Consider the following 18,670-nt stretch of genomic DNA (forward strand, 5'->3'; position numbering starts at 1 on the left):
CTATTAATAACTAGCCTATTCAAAACACTGGATTTTGTAATAGTGATTAGTCTGGATAAATGTAATCCAGCAGTGACATTTTCTGAAAAACCGGATCAAAACGATCCAGATAAAATTAATCTCAATCACAAAATTTAGGATTCCAAAATCCGGATCACTTTGATCCAGATTCAAAGTTTTGAAAAACCGGCCCCTGGAGAGAGCCCTCAGACTGATTCACCGATGGTCCATGATGATCCTGGAGGCATTCGAGGCTTCTCTGTCTGTGTCGCCTCCATGCCCGGTATTTATACCATATGGGTTTAGATCACACGTGACTGCAGCCTGTTTCTGTTATCTTACTAATTATCAATAGAATTTAGCCATTCAACTGTTACTCCATTCAAGTGCACCCATATATCAACACTCATATTATTATTATTATTATTATTATTATTATTATTATTATTATTATTTATTTCTTAGCAGACGCCCTTATCCAGGGCCACTTACAATGATTACAAGATATCACATTATTTTTACATACAATTACCCATTTATACAGTTGGGTTTTTACTGGAGCAATCTAGGTAAAGTACCTTGCTCAAGGGTACAGCAGCAGTGTCCCCACCTGGGATTGAACCCACGACCCTCCGGTCAAGAGTCCAGAGCCCTAACCACTACTCCACACTGCTGCCCCGTTGATTCTGATATTCCCTCATACACAGTACTATAACCCTCTATATATATATATATATATATATATATATATATATATATATATATCCACCTCAATAGAGCTCTCAGAATCATGTCTAATCTCTGAGTACATCCAGTACCCCAGAGTGTAACCTTTGATATGTCCCCCTGCAACACTCTGCCCCTAGTGGATGTAAGAAATATCACATTTGCAGTGTTGCAGGGGGGACAGGTTAATGGTTACACTCTGGGGTACCAGGTGTACCAGGAGGTTAGATATGACTATAGAGGCTGCAGGATGTGAAACAGGAAGTGAATCTAAATAAGAATATATTAGTTTGGATGTCTCTGATGTTTCACACCCACTACACGTTGCTCTTTATCAACTATTTATTAGCATTTCATATTTTCTAATGTTATGATAATAAACCGTCGTCCCATTGAGTTCTGATATTTCTTCTTGTTTAGAGTCACTGTTTGATTTTCTGCTTCACTACATGATCTTTTTGTAGAGCCTTGGAATTGCAAGCTTATACATATACCAGTAGATTTGTTTTCAGCCCCTTAGTTGTCCCATTCTAACAAATCCTGTGCTATAAAGGATATCCTCCAATCTCAGTTCAATGTGTTCCCCAGGGTGCTGTTAAGTTTGAATTGCAGGGTACAGAAAGGACCTGCGGACAAGCACAGTGGTGATTCACTGCGGGCACATTGCTTATTTCCAAATTGCGTACATGCATTCATCATTATTTATTTATTATTTATTTCTTAGCAGACACCCTTATCCAGGGCGACTTACAATTGTTACAAGATATCACATTATTTTTACATACAATTACCCATTTATACAGTTGAGTTTTTACTGGAGCAATCTAGGTAAAGTACCTTGCTCAAGGGTACAGCAGCAGTGTCCCCCACAAGGGATTGAACCCACGACCCTCCGGTCAGAAGTCCAGAGCCCTAACCACTACTCCACACTGCTGCCCTAAATCATATTTTCATCATATTTTCCAATTAATGTCCTGTTATCCTTTATTATACGTTTACAGTAGCTTTAAAATAATCTGTTCTGCACTGGTGTGATCATTGAATGAACACTGCTGTGTCCAGCAAAGAGTTAACGAGATACTGGCGGGGGGCGGGGGGGGGAGGCGGAGATTACGTTTTTTTAACCAATCGGGTTCCTGTTCCATTCCGTTTATTCTCCCTTAATGACGTCAACGTCACTGTGTGTCGATTTGGGTGATTCCCGGACACAGCCGAAGATGGCGTCTCAGTCTCTACGGGCGATACGGACACTCCCGAAGATGACGCAACGCTCCCCGAGGTTTGATTCGGGTAGTTACCGGAGATGCCCGAAGATGACGTGAGGCGGCAGAGAGGGGGTGAGGTGGAGAGAGCGGAGGTGAAGAAGAGGAGGATGAGGCTGGGAGCGGAGGATGAGAGGAAGAGCGGAGTGAGAGAGACAGACGAGGCTGGCTGACTGGGCTGTGTGTATGTAAGGGTGTGTGAATGAGGGTGAGGGAGGAGGGAGAGTTCGTATCCGACCGGGAACAATAAAACATTTTAAACCCAAGCAACGGAAACTAAACTTTTCCCCCACCGTAACTCGCCGTGCGGGTCTCCACTGATTCTTGAGAGGGTGGACTCTGAAAATAATTACAATTGTAGGCGATTTCTCTTCAGAAACGCGGGGGAATCCCTGTCGGGAGCGAACAAGAGTTAATAAAGGAACGGAGAATGGCGGCCAACATGTACAGGGTCGGAGGTAAGTCGCGTGCTTTTCAATATTGTGCGTTTTGTTGTCTTTTTTTGACTGTTTGTTTCGCGCCGGGAGAGTTTGTCGACTATTTTCGGCGGTTTATTTTGCCGTTTTAGGCACACAAAGCGGAGTTATTTGACCCAAGTTATGAATTAACAGTATTTTGGTGGTGTTTAGGCCAGGTTTGAGTCCTTTAGTTTAAGTAACACTAACAGGCAAGTGAAAGTATTTTGACCCTTTAATTTTTTTTTTTTTTTTTCAAGAATAAAAGCGAGGCTACATGCACTAATAAATAGTATACGTTTTTATTTCTATTTAATATTTAAGTAAGTTATAACTTTTAAAATATGCATTTTTGTCTTTTTTTAGCCTTTGTAATTACAACATAGGTAACATATATTCATTATTATTATTATTATTATTATTATTATTTTCTAATCCCGCCGTTTAGTTATTTTTAAAAACAGATGCTTGCTCGTACAGTATCACAGCGAATCAGATCTAGGTCAATTAAACAGAATGAATCCTACTGAGATGCTCGGGCTACCTTTTTATATTTTATTTTACAATTTATATATAAGTATCCACCCGTGTGTGTGTGTGTGTACCACTTTGTATTAAGAAAACCGATAAGTAATGGTCTTTCTCCCAGTACATTATTTAAATGTGTGTGTGTGTGTGTGTGTGTGTAATATATATATATATATATATATATATATAAAAATTACCTCCCTCCCTCCACGGTACACCTGTAATTTATCATTTGTTGGCTGTGTGTAAAAGATTCTGGTATTTGACTTACTGGCATCTGAGACGCTGAAGAGTACACTTTGTTTTGGTGGCAAGTACGAGTCGTTTCCTCATTGGCCACACACACAAGCGTTGCCCATGAATGTGATCTCTGTGAACATCTCAGCATTTCCTCCACAAAGTATCATCGTCTTGCCCTATTGACTTGCATCAGCCCCCAAACACGCGTATAATTCCACAGTAGTGTAACAGCTCTGCCCTACAGTGGAGAAGACGTTTGAAACAGAACATGGCGAATTGTGTGTAGATGTTTTTAAGGGCAGTTGGCCCTAACAGCGAGCACCTGGTGCACTGTGCACCATTGTTCCTACACTTGGCTTTTCTCCAGAAAACGAGAAAACCTAATTAGGGATGAATAAATGTGTTTGCCAGGGTCCTGTATCCTTTAAGACATGGGCATTATATATATATATATATATATATATATATATATATTATGATTCTCCTCCCCCCCCCCCCCCCAATAAAAAAAAATTACATTACATTACGGGTGTAAACATGGAGGGTGAGGTTTAAGTATTGGGAGGCTAATTACTCACCAGTTACTCACAAGTAAAAATAAATAGAATTCTATGCATCGCAGCTCTGTCTCAATAGACACATTTAATTTCATATGAACATGGCTTGAAAGTTGGCCCTGTGTTCTGGGTTTCAAACCTGCCTTCCAAGTTTGTTTTAAATGATCTGAACCTACCTATTTATGGTGCGGAAGGTGTGATAAGTACAGAGTAGATGTAGTAAAGGTTTGACTGTTCACTCCTGGCACCTGGTCATCCCAGTAATATACCTGAACAAGGGCGTTCCAGGGCTAGAGTGAGTTTTTAAGGGGCTTGGATTGGGGAATTTCATATTGGTTGTCCCAGCAGCCTGCAGGTTGTGTTTCTGGATTTTTGGATTTTGACCCTGTGTGTCTTTCCCATGCTGTGGTTTCATTCAGCCTGCTCTGAGAATGCTTGTTATCCAGGCTGGTGATGAAACCCCTGCGGAGAGGATATAGCAGACGCCATCATGCGTCACACCTTGCACCTATCTGACGAACCGCTGATCCAATTGTCATGAAACTAGATATCATCATTCAACTTGTTTGGCCGAGTATCAGATTCTGGGTACAGAATATACAGAGGTGTGTCCGTATATCCATCCATCTGCATGTCACGCTTGCATGTTAGGCAATCAATTTTTTCCTAGGCCTTAATGACCGCTGATTCCCCTGGAAATGCCCTGTTCCTAAGTCGTTATTGCTATTATGAGTTTAGTGGTACAGTGGTTAAACAGGGCTTGTTACCAGGAGGTTCCCAGTTCAGTCCCAGCTCAGCCACTGACTCGCTGTGTGTGTGTGACCCTGAGCAAGTCGCTTAACCTCCTTGTGCTCCGTCTTTCGGATGAGACGTAAAATCGAGGTCCTTTTTATAAGTTTCTCATGTCACTGACATGCTTGTTTTTGTATTTACTGCTGTGGCAGGGGATGTGTGTTAACATTACTGAAATCTTCAGTCCTGAGCAACAGTTTCACTGAAAGCCTGATTACTGTAATGTACTCTGCGTGTGTGTGTGCTGGCACCTGATCATTCCAGCAACAAATCTCAACTAGGAAGGGTGCAGTGGATTGGTCAGCACAGAAAAACAATTACTTAAATAAATCCATTTACCATGTAAAATAAAACTCATATTGCATAGCAGTCAGAGTCATTCTAGGCTTTAACATGAGCTAAATTACCCTGTGCAGTGGCCAATTCTGCTTGCAGTAAAATCTGGTATGGATCAAACTGCTGCGCAGTGGGAATTGCATTTTTACTCCTTGCCCCTCAGATTTGTCTGATATATTGCTGTGTGTTTAACGGCGCTTCTCTCAGATATTATTGTCCCCTGACACTGAAGTCCGTATCCGTTATTCCTTCCACTGTAGTGTATTTTGTAGCGGTTCTTTTGGAACAGGACCAATTGAGACTGGTTTCCGGAACAGTTTGATCTGTTCCAGGCATTGCTGTCAGCCTTAATCCCAGTGAAATGATTTGTCAAGAATGTCTCAACCCGTGTCCCTTCCCCAAGGCTGGCTTTACTAGCGAGTGTTCCCTGTATTGTGAGTGAGTCTGTCTGATCTAATGATCCAGATGCTCAGGCTGTGCTCTAACCACCAGACCAGCACACCTGCCGAGTCGTGCGCTTGTGGTGTGACGGTACACTCAAAAGCTGCGTTTTCCTTTGCATCCTTCTGTGAGTTGTGAGCTGTCATTGGCCGACCAGCCAGCTTCGCAGTAATTAGTAACGCCTTATCTGCAGAGTGCATGCAACATTGTGCATCTGTATGTAGTAGATGCAAATACTGTGTGTGTGTGTGTGTGTCTATATATATATATATATATATATATATATATATATATAAAAAATTAGTCAGCTCTCATTATTATGAATTTCAAGGGACCAGCAAAAACAAACGTCTAGCAGAATGCATAGTTTTTTTTTTTTTGTTTTTTTTTTGTTTTGTTACGTTACAGTAACACTGAAAAGTATTAACAATTTAAAAAGTACTGGGGGGCTCCCGAGTGGCACATCCGATAAAGGTGTTGAGTGCAGGATGCGCCCTATAGCCTGGAGGTCTTCGGTTTGAGTCCAGGCTATTCCACTGCCGACCGTGGACGGGAGTTCCCAGGGGGCGGCGCAAAATTGGCCGAGCGCCGCCTGGGGTTGGGGGGGGGGGCTTAGGTCGGCCAGGGTGTCCTCGGCTCACCGCGCACCAGTGACCCCTGTAGTCTGGCCGGGCGCCTGCGGGCTTGCCTGTAAGCTGCCCAGAGCTGCGTTGTCCTCCATGGTGAGTCTGCAGTGTGAAAAAAAGCGGGCGACAACGGCACACGCTTCGGAGGACAGCGTGTGTTTGTCTTCGCCCTCCCGAGTCAGCGCGGGGGTGGTAGCGGTGAGCTGAGCGTAAATACAATTGGACATTTCAAATTGGGAGAAAAACATGGTAAAATCTATTGGAGACTACTAAATAAAAAAAAGTACTGTGCATTTTATTGAAAATAGTTCTAAGTGAGCTTTTAAAAATAAATACATTGCAAATGAAGTGCTCTTGAACTCTGATCACTTTTTGAACTAGGGTGATTTGTTTTATTCAAATTTCTTCCCTGGGGGGGGGCGCTCAAATTCTCACAAACAGGAAATTCCTGTTAAGTCAATTCATATTCTAAGAAGTCATTTGCAATAAGCAACTGCTAAATTTGGACTGGACCATGTAGAAAACTTGTAGTTTCAAGAAAGTGAGCTAATCCGAGTTTGTTTTAATACAAGATATGTGGAGTACAGAGTCCATGCCTCAAGCCTGCCCTGGACCAGAGGGAGCACCTTTTCTTAGGGGATGAGGGAGGGAGCAGTTCAGTCACCAAAAACTGAATGTTATTGTTGAGTGCATAATCATCTGGGGGTATAGGGAGGCTGTCAGTCTGTAAGTCTTTTCTCTTCCGTTTGTACATGAGTCTTAAACTGCTTGTCTGATTTGATGAAACTTGCCAAGGTCATTCTTTAGAGCAAGTTACAGAGTGTCTCCGAATCTGGGGTAGAATTGAATAGAGCCATCTGTCATCTTGGCAGGAGATGCAAGTCCTTTTCTATTTCTTGGCCATGTATATTCTCAATTACAGGTATGAAACTGTCCAACTAAAATCCACCATATGGGTTTTCTTCAAGGATGTTTCGGAATCAATCGGCATCGCTTTCGTTTGGTTCTTTGTGTCTCTGCTAGTGGGGATCTCTAGAGGGCAGTTAGGTGAGCTGAAGGAGCAGCTGATTGAGCTCCATGTTATTATCCTGGTTTCTGGTCTCAATATGGCATCTCCTAGGGGAACAAGGATTTGTTGTGAATCGACATGTTATCTTGTGTCGTGATACAAGAATACCAGAATAACTACACAGCTACGAGTGGTGTGCATCGTGATACAAGACCAAAAGCACAACATAGCTCATTGTAGGAATAAACAAGAAGTGTGTGTATATAGTTGATACGAATACATACTCTCCCTAGTCATTTAATTTGTTTTAAAAGTGAAATTTATCATTTGATCTTATTGTGCATCATACAAGTTGTATGGAGCATTATAAGGATCAGAAGGATCGGAGCCTGGATCCAGAATCGGATACCTTGATGCCTTGATGTCTATTTATTTGCACAAAGGTCATTGTGCTGTTTTTAAGTTTACTGTTTCAATTTAAAATGAGGAGCTACACTGTAAGTAGACAGAAACCGTGGTGCGATAACATTAGTAAATAACACAAGCTATGGTGAATTACAAAATGTATACCCTGACGTTATTGTTGTTTTTATTAAGAAAGTTTACAAACGAGAGGAGGCCATTCAGCCCATCTTGCTTGTTTGGTTGTTAGTAGCTTATTGATCCCAGAATCTAATCAAGCAGCTTCTTGAAGGATCCCAGGGTGTCAGCTTCAACATTATTACTGGAGTCAGCAGAAAGCCGTGCTCATGTTTATATTCTGTGTACACGTTTAGGCCACCAAGTTTATTTGTACAGTACTACTGTATATTGATTGTATAATAATAATACGTCTTGAAAACAAATGCAACACTTGCAGAGTTTAGTTACGGATAATGTGCAGTGGATACTGTGAGTGCACAGAGTAAAGAAGAAAAAAAACTAATCCTTTTTATATTTGTGTGTTATAGATATTTTTATAAATATTTAAATATAAAAGTAAATGGTACAAAATTGTTTAGCTAATGAAGACTGGTAAAAGGTGGGGCTAAGTTCTATAAATGGCACAGGTGAGGAAAAATAAAAACACTACTACTACTACAAGTGCATAATAATTCACACAGTCCATTTAGGACCCAGAACATGATTGTTTTAATTTGTTACGCAGTGAATATTTTAAAACTAATGATGAGATATTGGTTGGATCAGAAACCCAGACTGTGAGTCCCCAGGACTGATAGTCTGGGAAAATAATGCAGATGATGCGGTCAAACATAATTCCCTACATTTTATATAACAGGATTATCATATGTGTGATTGTTTGCAGATGATGATACAATCTGATGAGAGTCGCCACTGGTGTGAAAGGTTGTGTCGCAGCGAGAGTACCATTTTATCGCAGGACCAATCGCATCGTGTCCGGTGTGTGGAGACCTTAAATCAGTACTCTTTGCAGCAGTGCGTGACGGACTGTCTAAAAATAAGTTCTGTAGAAAAGGCATGTGTGTGAGATTAATGCTGCTTCAAGTGGATCTTTAGCTGGTATATTGAGGGAACCGCAGAACTGCTAACTTGCACTCGGAAGCCAGGCAGAGTGCAGCTGCAGTGTGCGTGGAGAGTATTTTAAATACAGTCTTGGAACTGTGTCCATCACTTTTCAAATCATTATATAGCAGCTGAATTGTAGGCTACTGCATACTTCTACTATACTACTGATAAAACCAATAACAGTAATATGTTTTGTATAAAATAAAGCCATAGGCTTTTGAATGTCAAAATACTGTAAAACACATCAGAGTTTAAAAAATAACATACTCCTACTCCAGTTATATTAAACAAATATCACAATGTGTGTTCCACATTATCAAAAGTAAATGTCTTTAAAAAGGCAGCTTCTGTCTTTTTGCACTGAAACAAAAAAACAAAAAACGGAATGCACGAAACTTGCATGCATAATTCATTTAAGTGATGCATCTTTTCTGCGCGTCTCCGAATCCTACTACTACTAATATAATGTTCTTTTTGCCGTGTGGCTTTTGAAATAACTGTGAAACGTATCCTCTGTCTGACTTCAGTTTAAAAAAATTAATGTGAAATGCATAAGCCCACACATATAAACACACACACGCACACACTGTGTGTGAATGCATTTTCACAGGTAAACCATGTTGTTATCTTACCAAATGAAGTCCTAGCGTAATGTTAATTTGAATGATGTATTTAAAGTGATATTCTCTTTACTGGTTCATGTCATTGATTTGATTCAGCGTATGCTGAGGCTGGAGTGGGGCGGATCACCACTCCATTATTTATTAATTAAAGTCGGCATCCTATTTGGGTGTCTGCATTTGCAGATACTTATTTTTTTCTGTATCCCTGCTGCAACGCACCGTATAGCCTAATATTAATCAATGTCACTCACTGTTTATACACAGGCGCTATTATTAATACTATTTACATGTCCATTCAATAAAAAAATAATCAAACCAAACATGATAGTTTTTTTTTATTTTTTATTACGGTACATCGAAATGAACCAAAGGCTGCGGAAAACCAGCTGAATTCATCAAACCTCCTTGTTTTTTATCCATCTTAGAAAAGGAGGGGGTGGATTTGAAAGATCCTTTCAAAGAACGTTATCAGTTTGTGCAGTTTTATTAATATTGTTACCAAACCTGGGAAGAAAATGCATTTAACTGTGAACAGTTTAGATTCCTGATTTAGAGAATGGGTCACTGAATGTGATCATTAATGCATTTTGAGTCTTTATTTATTTTTATTTATTTATTTTATTACTGTTTTTGTAAAAACAAACAATTGTATTGTCTTTTAATACAAGATATTGGAAATGAACGGGATTGCGGTTGATGGTGTGGAAGAATGAAAGATGATGACGGTCTGATGGTGCAGCGCTACTCTTAGCATGACATGGGGAGGGGGCCCAATATACCCACAGTACAGTACAGTACGCTTGACCGACCCTAGAACATCAATGAGTTTTATATAAGACATTTCTTCACAGCAAGAGTGTGGGGGGAGAATCTCTTTGTTTTACCTGGTTTGAGGGATGGTTTCGAGACTCGGTCAGAGTAATTATGTAGCCTACTGTATCCCTTATTGGTGATGGGTGTTACTGATTTATTTATTTGGCAGACGCCTTTGTCCAAGGTGACTTACAGGTGTAACATGCCAGTACACAGTTCTTTTGAGAGGAACGGTAATTCCTCACTGAGAGAACTGCCAGACACTCTCTATACTGCAAGGATAGTTGACATGTCGTCTTCAAGGGTATTAGCGCAGCAAAAGTAAATCAGCCAAAAGCACCATTTCACTTTTAATTTGTAGTTCCCAACACTTAGTAATTCGCCAAAGTAAGGTAAAAATGTCCTCCTCCTTCGCCCAGTTTTTTTTTTTTGCAGATTTTTGCAGACCCCAGGCACTTTTATCCACGCATTTGTATATTACAGGACATCCTATTTTAATGACAACTTGTTTTGTCAACATGGAAATATACTAGGGGTCTATCATTTATATAAAATTATTTTTCTGTTTTAAAATTATTTGCGTGCGCAAGGAAGTACGGTTCCTCCTCTTGGTACTGGTTGATGAGAGTAATGATATTTGTCGTCCCCACTGGACCAAAAGGAATGTTAATTTCTGAGAATTAGCTATGCTGAATGATAGCCTATATATTTGGTCAAAGTAAAACATAAATAAATAGGGAGGCAGTGTTGTCCAGCGGTTAAAGTCCCAGGCTTGTAACCAGAAGGTCACCGGTTCAAATCCCACCTCCTCCAATGACTGACTCGCTGTGTGTGACCCTGAGCAAGTCACTTCACCTCCTTGTGCTCCATCCTGCGGATGAGATGTTAAATCAATGTCCTATTGTAAGTGACTCTGCATATATTACACAGTTCACAGCTTAGCTCTGTAAAGCGCTTTGTGATGGTGGTCCACTATGAAAGGCGCTATATAAAAATAAGGATATTATTATTATTGTTATTGTTATTATAATAAATACATTAATATTGAAATAAGACATCAATCAATACATAGACATTTCTTTCTATTTATTTATTTTTCACTATCAGATATAAACACAGCCTTTTAATACTGTATGAAAATAAATACTCAACAGTTCTTGTTCAGTTGTATACTCATGAAGATTTTTGTGAATGTCTTAATGCTTTCATATATTTTTACTTTTGAAATTAAAAACTATATTGTAACGACCCGGACAATTGCTTTGTTGCAGGACTTGTTGTCTGTTCAGTTTGTCTCGTCTGTCTTTCATGTTACATGTATTGTAAGGGGAACGGGTCACACCGTTACTTGGAATGGGACTGGGGAGTGAGTAAAAAATGTGTATTGCTGTTTTGGGAGTTGCAGAGCATGGATATTGACTGTTTGATGAGCCGGACAGCGGTGTGAAACGACGGGAGGTTATATAAGGGGGTGCATGAGCCCTGGGACTGGAGACAGTCCAGTGCTGAACTGGAATGAGAAACTGCGGGTGCGACTGAGCGAGCGTGTGAGCTGTGACTGGAGAGAATATGCAGTGAAAGTGCCAAGACTAAAACGTAGGGTTATTATTTTAGTGCCTTGAATTCTGGCCCCTGACAGGAATTCTCTGTAGTTTCAAATAAACAAATATTTTGAGAATTCAACACCGTCTCCCTGAGTACTACTTCCTAAACATGAAAACGTTACAATATTATTATTATTTATTATTATTTATTTCTTAGCAGACGCCCTTATCCAGGGCGACTTACAATTGTTACAAGATATCACATTATACATTATTTCACATTATACAGATATCACATTATTTTACATGCAATTACCCATTTATACAGTTGGGTTTTTACTGGAGCAATCTAGGTAAAGTACCTTGCTCAAGGGTACAACAGCAGTGTCCCCCACTGGGGATTGAACCCATAACCCTCCGGTCAAGAGTCCAGAGCCCTAACCACTACTCCACACTGCTGCCCAATATACTAAATGAACATATCAAGCTTATTATGATAGTTTGCAAAATCAGATGAAAGCTTTCAATACAATCGGGATAATAATCATTATTTACAAAATCTTGTTTGCCTTGTTACTTGTTAAAAACGAACTTTACTGCTATACTACTTGCAAATGTTGTAAAAACGAAGGACAAAGCTTGTGGTGTGAAAAGCTAGGGTGTCTGCATTGCAAGCTCCATTGGAAGCATGTCTTTGGGTTCGATTCCCACACAGGGTTTATATTGCAAACTTAAAAAAAAAAAATGTATTTGATATGAATGACACTTTCATTGAACATACTTTTGCACACATATAGGTTGAACAATTTTGCTATTCCTGTAATGTGTGTGTGTGTGTGTGTGTGTTATTATCTATTAAGTGAAAAAAGGAGTGATATCTGAAACACAAACATTGGAAATGTGAAAAAACGCCAAGTTATCAAGTGCCAAGCCATTTAAAGTTGAGATATCAAAAACACAAGACAAGTCTCAAGAAACCATTTGGGGTCAAGGTTGCCCCAATTGTTACCAATAACTTTGTGTGTGTCAGGCACAATAAAAGTGGATCGAACTTGCATCAAAAACACACAAGTTAGTAGAAACAATTGGGGCAACCTTTACCCTAATGGTTTCTTGAAACTTGGCTTGTGTTTTTGACATCTCCACTTTTAAGTGGCTGGGCACTTTTGATAACTTGCTGTTTTTTTCACATTTCCAATGTGTGTGTGTTTCAGATAATATTGCATTGGTCAGAACCAATGTTCCCTCTAAGCTGCGTGTGTGCGAGGCCGCGGATCAAAAACATCAGGCCGCGCAGCACCGCACACGCTCACTTCGTAAAATCTCACGCACAGCACTCCTCTAGCTTTAGGACCCTTAATATATCCAGTATATTTTTTTCTGGAAATAAATACTGCGCCGCCGCAGAGGTGTCAATCACCTGCTTTGCGTAGATCAGTTTGGACATCGAGGAAACCTTATTGGTTAAGAGAAACAATGAGCTACCCAGCAATAGCCAATCGAGTGTGTTTTAAGACATGCAGTGCCCACCCAATGATCTCTTGACAGTGTAAAACTTAACACTGATGAGAAGGTGGCCCTTTTTTTTGTTGTTGTTCTTATTCATTCGGACTGCATGTTAAGTTTCAGCAACAAACACAAAGAAAAGGTATGACACCGTTGCAAAGTTAAGCAATATTTTTTTTTATAAAAAACAAATAAAATGTACAGTTTTTTTAGTACAGTACATGGAAACATAAATCCCTACAACACAAGTGACATCACTATCTTAAAACCTGAAGAGACGGCAATGTCTTTACAACACCATTTGAAATAAAAAATAATACAAATGCATACATGGACTTTTTGTTAACTGCATTGGTGTGTGCTTCCTGTGTTTCTCTTTGATCGTAGATAATGCTGTGTGTGAGTAAAATATGTTATTTCTTTGGTTTGGTAATTAGGAAGACGCTGAAAGGATGGGAAGTGGTTGGACGATGTTAAAACCGTAGTCCTATTTAAAATCTTGAACATTTATAGTGTTGTTGCTGATATTTTCGAGTTTATTTGTTGCAATCACGTTTGCTGGTGATCGTTGTTTAGTAGGGCAGTTTATATAAACTACGACGTCACATAACTAAGCTGCCCATTGACAGAAAAGTAATGCTCAGAGAAGTTTGTAGTCTGCTCAGTACAAAAAAAAAATTGGAGGGAACATTGGTCAGAACACAAATTTGTTTGCAACATTGCACCATATATTTCAACCACGGTCTGATCTGAGACCAAATGTTTAAATTTAGAACACAAATGGTATTGAAGTACTGTAGTTCGTTTTCTGAGGTGGAAAGAGGCTGTGCACATAATTTAAAAGCCACCTAACATACTGTGAACTAATCATAATTTGCTTTAATAAAGCGTTTTCTTTATATTCTTAAGGGAATTTCAAAATATTCAGATGTATTAAATGTAATAGTCTACCATTTTTTTTTTAAATTTGCTTGTAAAATAAGTATTTAAATAGTAATGTGCAATACATATATTTTATAATATACTCATATTAATTTTTGGATGTAAAACCATCAGTTATTTATGTAGACAATTAAATCTGCAGACATGAAATTGACGTTGGTTTATGTACAAAATATAACAGATGGCAAATTTCATAATTTGGACAAGTGATTTCTTGCTGCATAGCCTTTTATCATTCCTCTGAGTGCTAGCAATGAAATTGCAGTCCAATATTGCAAATAAAATCCAAGAATACACAAAACCAGGTATGCTATTTCTTTTAAATCAGACGTGTTACAGTATTTTGACATAAAGTCTATTGCTTTATACAAAACACAACATACAGTGCCTTGCAAAAGTATTCAGACCCCTGACCAATTCTCTCATATTACTGGATTACAAATGGTACATTGAAATTTCGTTCTGTTTGATATTTTATTTTAAAACACTGAAACTCAAAATCAATTATTGTAAGGTGACATTGGTTTTATGTTGGGAAATATTTAAGAAAAATAAAAAACTGAAATATCTTGCTTGCATAAGTATTCAACCCCTGTGCTGTGGAAGCTCACAGTTTACACCGATGAAAGAAATTGCCCTAATGAGGACACAATTACCTTACCATTGGCCTCCACCTGTGAACCATTAAAGTTGCTGTCACATTTTCTGGATAAAAACCCCACTGTTGAAGGATCATTGGTCAGGCTGTGAATCTGAAGGAAAATGAAGACCAAAGAGCATTCTACAGAAGTTAGATAAAGTAATACAAATACATAGATTAGGGAAAGGGTACAAAATAATATCCAAGTGTTTGGATATCCCAGTGAGCACAGTTGGATCAATAATCAGGAAGTGGAAGCTGCATCACACCACCCAGGCACTGCCAAGAAAAGACGTCCCTCAAAACTCAGCACTCAAACAAGGAGACTTGTGAGAGAAGCCACAGAGAGGCCAACAATCACTTTGAAGGAGTTACAGAGTTCAGTGGCTGGGAGTGGAGTAATGGTGCACCAGTCAAACCATATCTGGAGCTCTGCATAACACTGGCCTGTAATGGAGGGTGGTAAGAAAGAAGCCGTTACTCAAAAAGTACCATCTGAAAGCACGTCTGGAGTTTGCCAGAAAGCATGAGAGTGACCCAGCTGCGATGTGGGAAAAGGTTTTGTGGTCAGATGAGACCAAGATAGAGCTTTTTGGCCAAAACTCAAAGCGCTATGTGTGGCGCAAACCTAACACTGCCCATGCCTCAAGACACACCATCCCTACAGTGAAGTATGGTGGTGGCAGCATCATGCTATGGGGATGCCTCTCATCAGCAGGGACTGGGCATCTTGTTAAAATTGAAGGAAGAATGGATGGAGCAAAATACAGGGAAATACTACAAGAGAACCTGCTTCAGTCCGCTAAAAAACTGAAGCTTGGGAGGAAATTCACCTTTCAGCAGGACAATGATCCCAAGCACAAGGCCAAAGCAACATTGGAGTGGCTCAAGAAAAAGGTGAATGTCCTACAGTGGCCCAGTCAAAGTCCTGATCTCAATCCCATTGAGAATCTGTGGCACTATTTGAAAATTGCGGTCCACAAGCGTCGTCCAACCAACCTGAACAACCTGGAGCAAATCTGCCAAGAAGAATGGGCCAAAATCACTCCGACACTGTGTGCAAAGCTGGTACATACTTACCCCAAAAGACTTAAAGCTTTTATTGCAGCGAAAGGTGGCTCTACCAAATATTAATGTGTAGGGGTTGAATACTTATGCAAGCAAGATATTTCAGTTTTTTTTTTTCTTAAAAATATTTCCCAACATAAAACCAATGTCACCTTACAATAATTGATTTTGAGTTTCGGTGTTTTAAAATAAAATATCAAACGGAACGAAATTTCAGTGTACCATTTGTAATTCAGTAATATAAGAGAATTGGTCAGGGGTCTGAATACTTTTGCAAGGCACTGTATATATTACTGTTACTAGCAGTAGTATTCGTAGAATGCTGAAGACTACAATTCACCTATTTGAAACGTGATGGATACAGTTCCTATTTTCAAAATAATATCCAAGCAAACTTGAATCATCACAAACAGAACACACGTAGAGTTGTTTCACTTTAATTTGCTTGCTGTCTTTGTAAAGGCCAGTGAAATTAGGATTGTGATTATTTTTTGTCAGCGGTCTGAGATTTAATGATACAATGGATTACAATCCCAGGGTCATAAGAACACTTGCGTGAGGTTGGACTTACCCAGAGTTCTTTTGGTAAGGCTTGAAATTTACACTAGCACTGCACCCGGTCCCAGCGTTCAGAACTCCCCTTTTATTTTGTTATTGTATATTTTCATTACAGATCAAGTTTTGGGAAGCCTACTTTTTCACTGACTGGGTATGACAGTGGGTGTGCTCAGTCTCGCTCCCCCTGAGCAGCTCTGAGCTACAGAGCAGATTTAATCAGTGATCAGAGTGAGGGGGGGAAAAGATTTTCCCTGAGTCGCTCCGTTACTTAATGTACCCAGTTTAAACATGGATTCCAGCCTCAACACTAACCCCTGTGTGTCTCTTTCTAGATTACGTTTACTTTGAGAATTCGTCCAGTAACCCCTACCTGATCCGACGCATAGAGGAGCTCAACAAGGTAAGCACAAGGAATCCACTGCGCCTGTCCACTGACTTGCACTGCAGCGTCTCCCCACCACCTGCTCTTTTACAGTTAGCTTTCTAATCTTGAAAATACCAAACGCAACTTAAATTCGACAACAAACGTTTAGACTAGAAGTTATTTTTTCAATGACATTGAAGACTTCTAGTTGAAATGTTTCATTGAATTTAATGTTTTGTTTTGTATATCTATATTCAGCACTATTGAGTGTTTTAACAGTCATTGGTGATCGGTGTCTTCCAATTTTGTATATTGAATATGTTTTTAGTGGTGACGTCTCTGACCTTTTTCAAGCTTGATCACGAGAAAGCAGTTTGATTTATTGACCTTTTGTACTGTAAAACAATAATAAAACGATCAATTAAATAACTTGTTTTTGACAAACGTAGGCAGCATTCTTAATGCTTGGGGTTTTTTTTTTTTTAAATGTTTAAACTCAATGATTAACACCCCTAGTTGGAAGTTGCATCGAGGCTGGCAAACTTGTAATTTATTCATATGAGAGTTTCTGCTCCCCAGACTGCCAATGGAAACGTGGAAGCGAAAGTGGTTTCCCTGTTCAGGAGACGAGACATTTCCAGTAACCTGAACGGCCTCGCGGACAGCAATGCGCGTGAGTACAGCCTCCTATTAGGTTCTGTTCTGTATTCTATTGAGTTGAAACGATTCCTTCCACATGTCAAACACATGCATCCTTAGAAGTGTTCTGTGGCTACCCCTAGTCAGATGAGAATGCATTTCTCGCTGCTTTGTCAGGCCGGCAAGCAAAACAAGTAGAGTTTGTCATACAAAGAGCCACTTAATCGGGACCCTGATAATTGAGAGTTCTGCTTAAATGGAACAGACGGTTCTTCCCAATGCTGTTTGTCGTTTAATTGGGATACAGTATTTTCAAAGGATGAATGGAGATCGCTTTTCAGAGCAATACAGGTTTGTGTAGCGCAGTGCAGTAAAAAAAAAACTCTTCTGCATGTTTTAAGATATGAATATGTGTGAGTAAGGTCCTCTAAAATGCCTCTCATTTTATTGGGACTGCCGCTTATACAGGAGATTTTTACATCTTCCGAGGCATCTAGAAAATGGTGCTGGCTGTACACTTAACTTGATTAGAGCAGACAACTAACGCTTAAGTCTTTTTAATCTTCAACAGAACGCCCCGTGGAAGATAATAATTACAAACAATGAGGCCCCAGAAGTTCTTTTGAAGGTTAGATAAAATAAAAAATAAAAACAGAGTAGCTCATAATGTATTTAATCTGTTTATGTAGAACCTGTTGTGGTTTAAACATTTTAAATTCTTCGTCCTTGACGTTCTCTGTAAGAGATCTACACTCTCAGCGAAAGTAAGTGTAGCTGCTGCTGATAGGTTCCAGTGCAGGTGTGACTTGCATTACTTCCTTATAGGGTAATGATTGTGTAGCATGATCAAACACGGTAAGAGTACAAAGCTGGGGGCTAACGATCCTTTGTGAATAGATGAATCTTTATCCTTTCTGTACAGGTAACCTAATAGAGGTATGTGTCGTCAGTCATCATAGTTCACCAAACGGTTCTGGAATGAGGAACAGGTGCGTGTGTTATCGTTGGTGTGACGGATCTCCCCAGGCTTTTTCAGCCTGTCGCAGCCCAGCTGAAAATGCCAGAGCTGCCCGACTTGCAGATGCTACTGCGCCTTTAATAATAAGGATTGATTGCGCTGCAACCCCATGACAGCTGTGTTAACATCTTGACACTACATTTAACCAGTCAGAGTGTTGAAGGGGTGGGTTTTCCGTTTTAAGCACTTGAGAGGCTGACATGTTAATGACTGCTAAAAATAAATAAATAAAAATAACCGATTTATTTTCGAAGCAAAAATATGAATGCGGAAATTACCAAACCGAAATTGGTGATGAAAATGAAAGAGCAACCTGATAGTCAGCAAAGAGCAACTTGCAGAAAGCAAATTGAAAGAACCGCAAGAGGGCCAGTGCATATATATAATATACATATACATCTCTATCTTTGAATGATAGTGGGTATGACGTGTGGAAATGGCTTTTTTGCAGCAAGG

General features: G+C 39.6%; 1 protein-coding gene across 4 annotated transcripts in view; it reads left to right on the top strand.

The window, feature by feature from the left end:
* Positions 1-1,933: 1,933 nt before the first annotated feature.
* LOC117967867 (metastasis-associated protein MTA2-like) overlaps positions 1,934-18,670 on the top strand; it is a 44,135-nt gene continuing 27,398 nt past the window's right edge. For 2 of the 4 annotated variants that reach the window (XM_059016050.1, XM_059016051.1), the window contains exons 1-3: positions 1,934-2,446; positions 16,526-16,593; positions 17,137-17,230. In XM_059016050.1, the coding sequence (XP_058872033.1) occupies positions 2,419-2,446; positions 16,526-16,593; positions 17,137-17,230 (190 nt within the window). In that variant the 5' untranslated portion in view covers positions 1,934-2,418. The remainder of the gene's footprint in view (positions 2,447-16,525; positions 16,594-17,136; positions 17,231-18,670) is intronic. The other 2 variants (XM_059016048.1, XM_059016049.1) reach the window with 1 other exon arrangement.

The sequence above is a fragment of the Acipenser ruthenus genome, chromosome 51 (genome assembly GCF_902713425.1).
Source record: "Acipenser ruthenus chromosome 51, fAciRut3.2 maternal haplotype, whole genome shotgun sequence".
NCBI classification, from domain to species: domain Eukaryota; kingdom Metazoa; phylum Chordata; class Actinopteri; order Acipenseriformes; family Acipenseridae; genus Acipenser; species Acipenser ruthenus.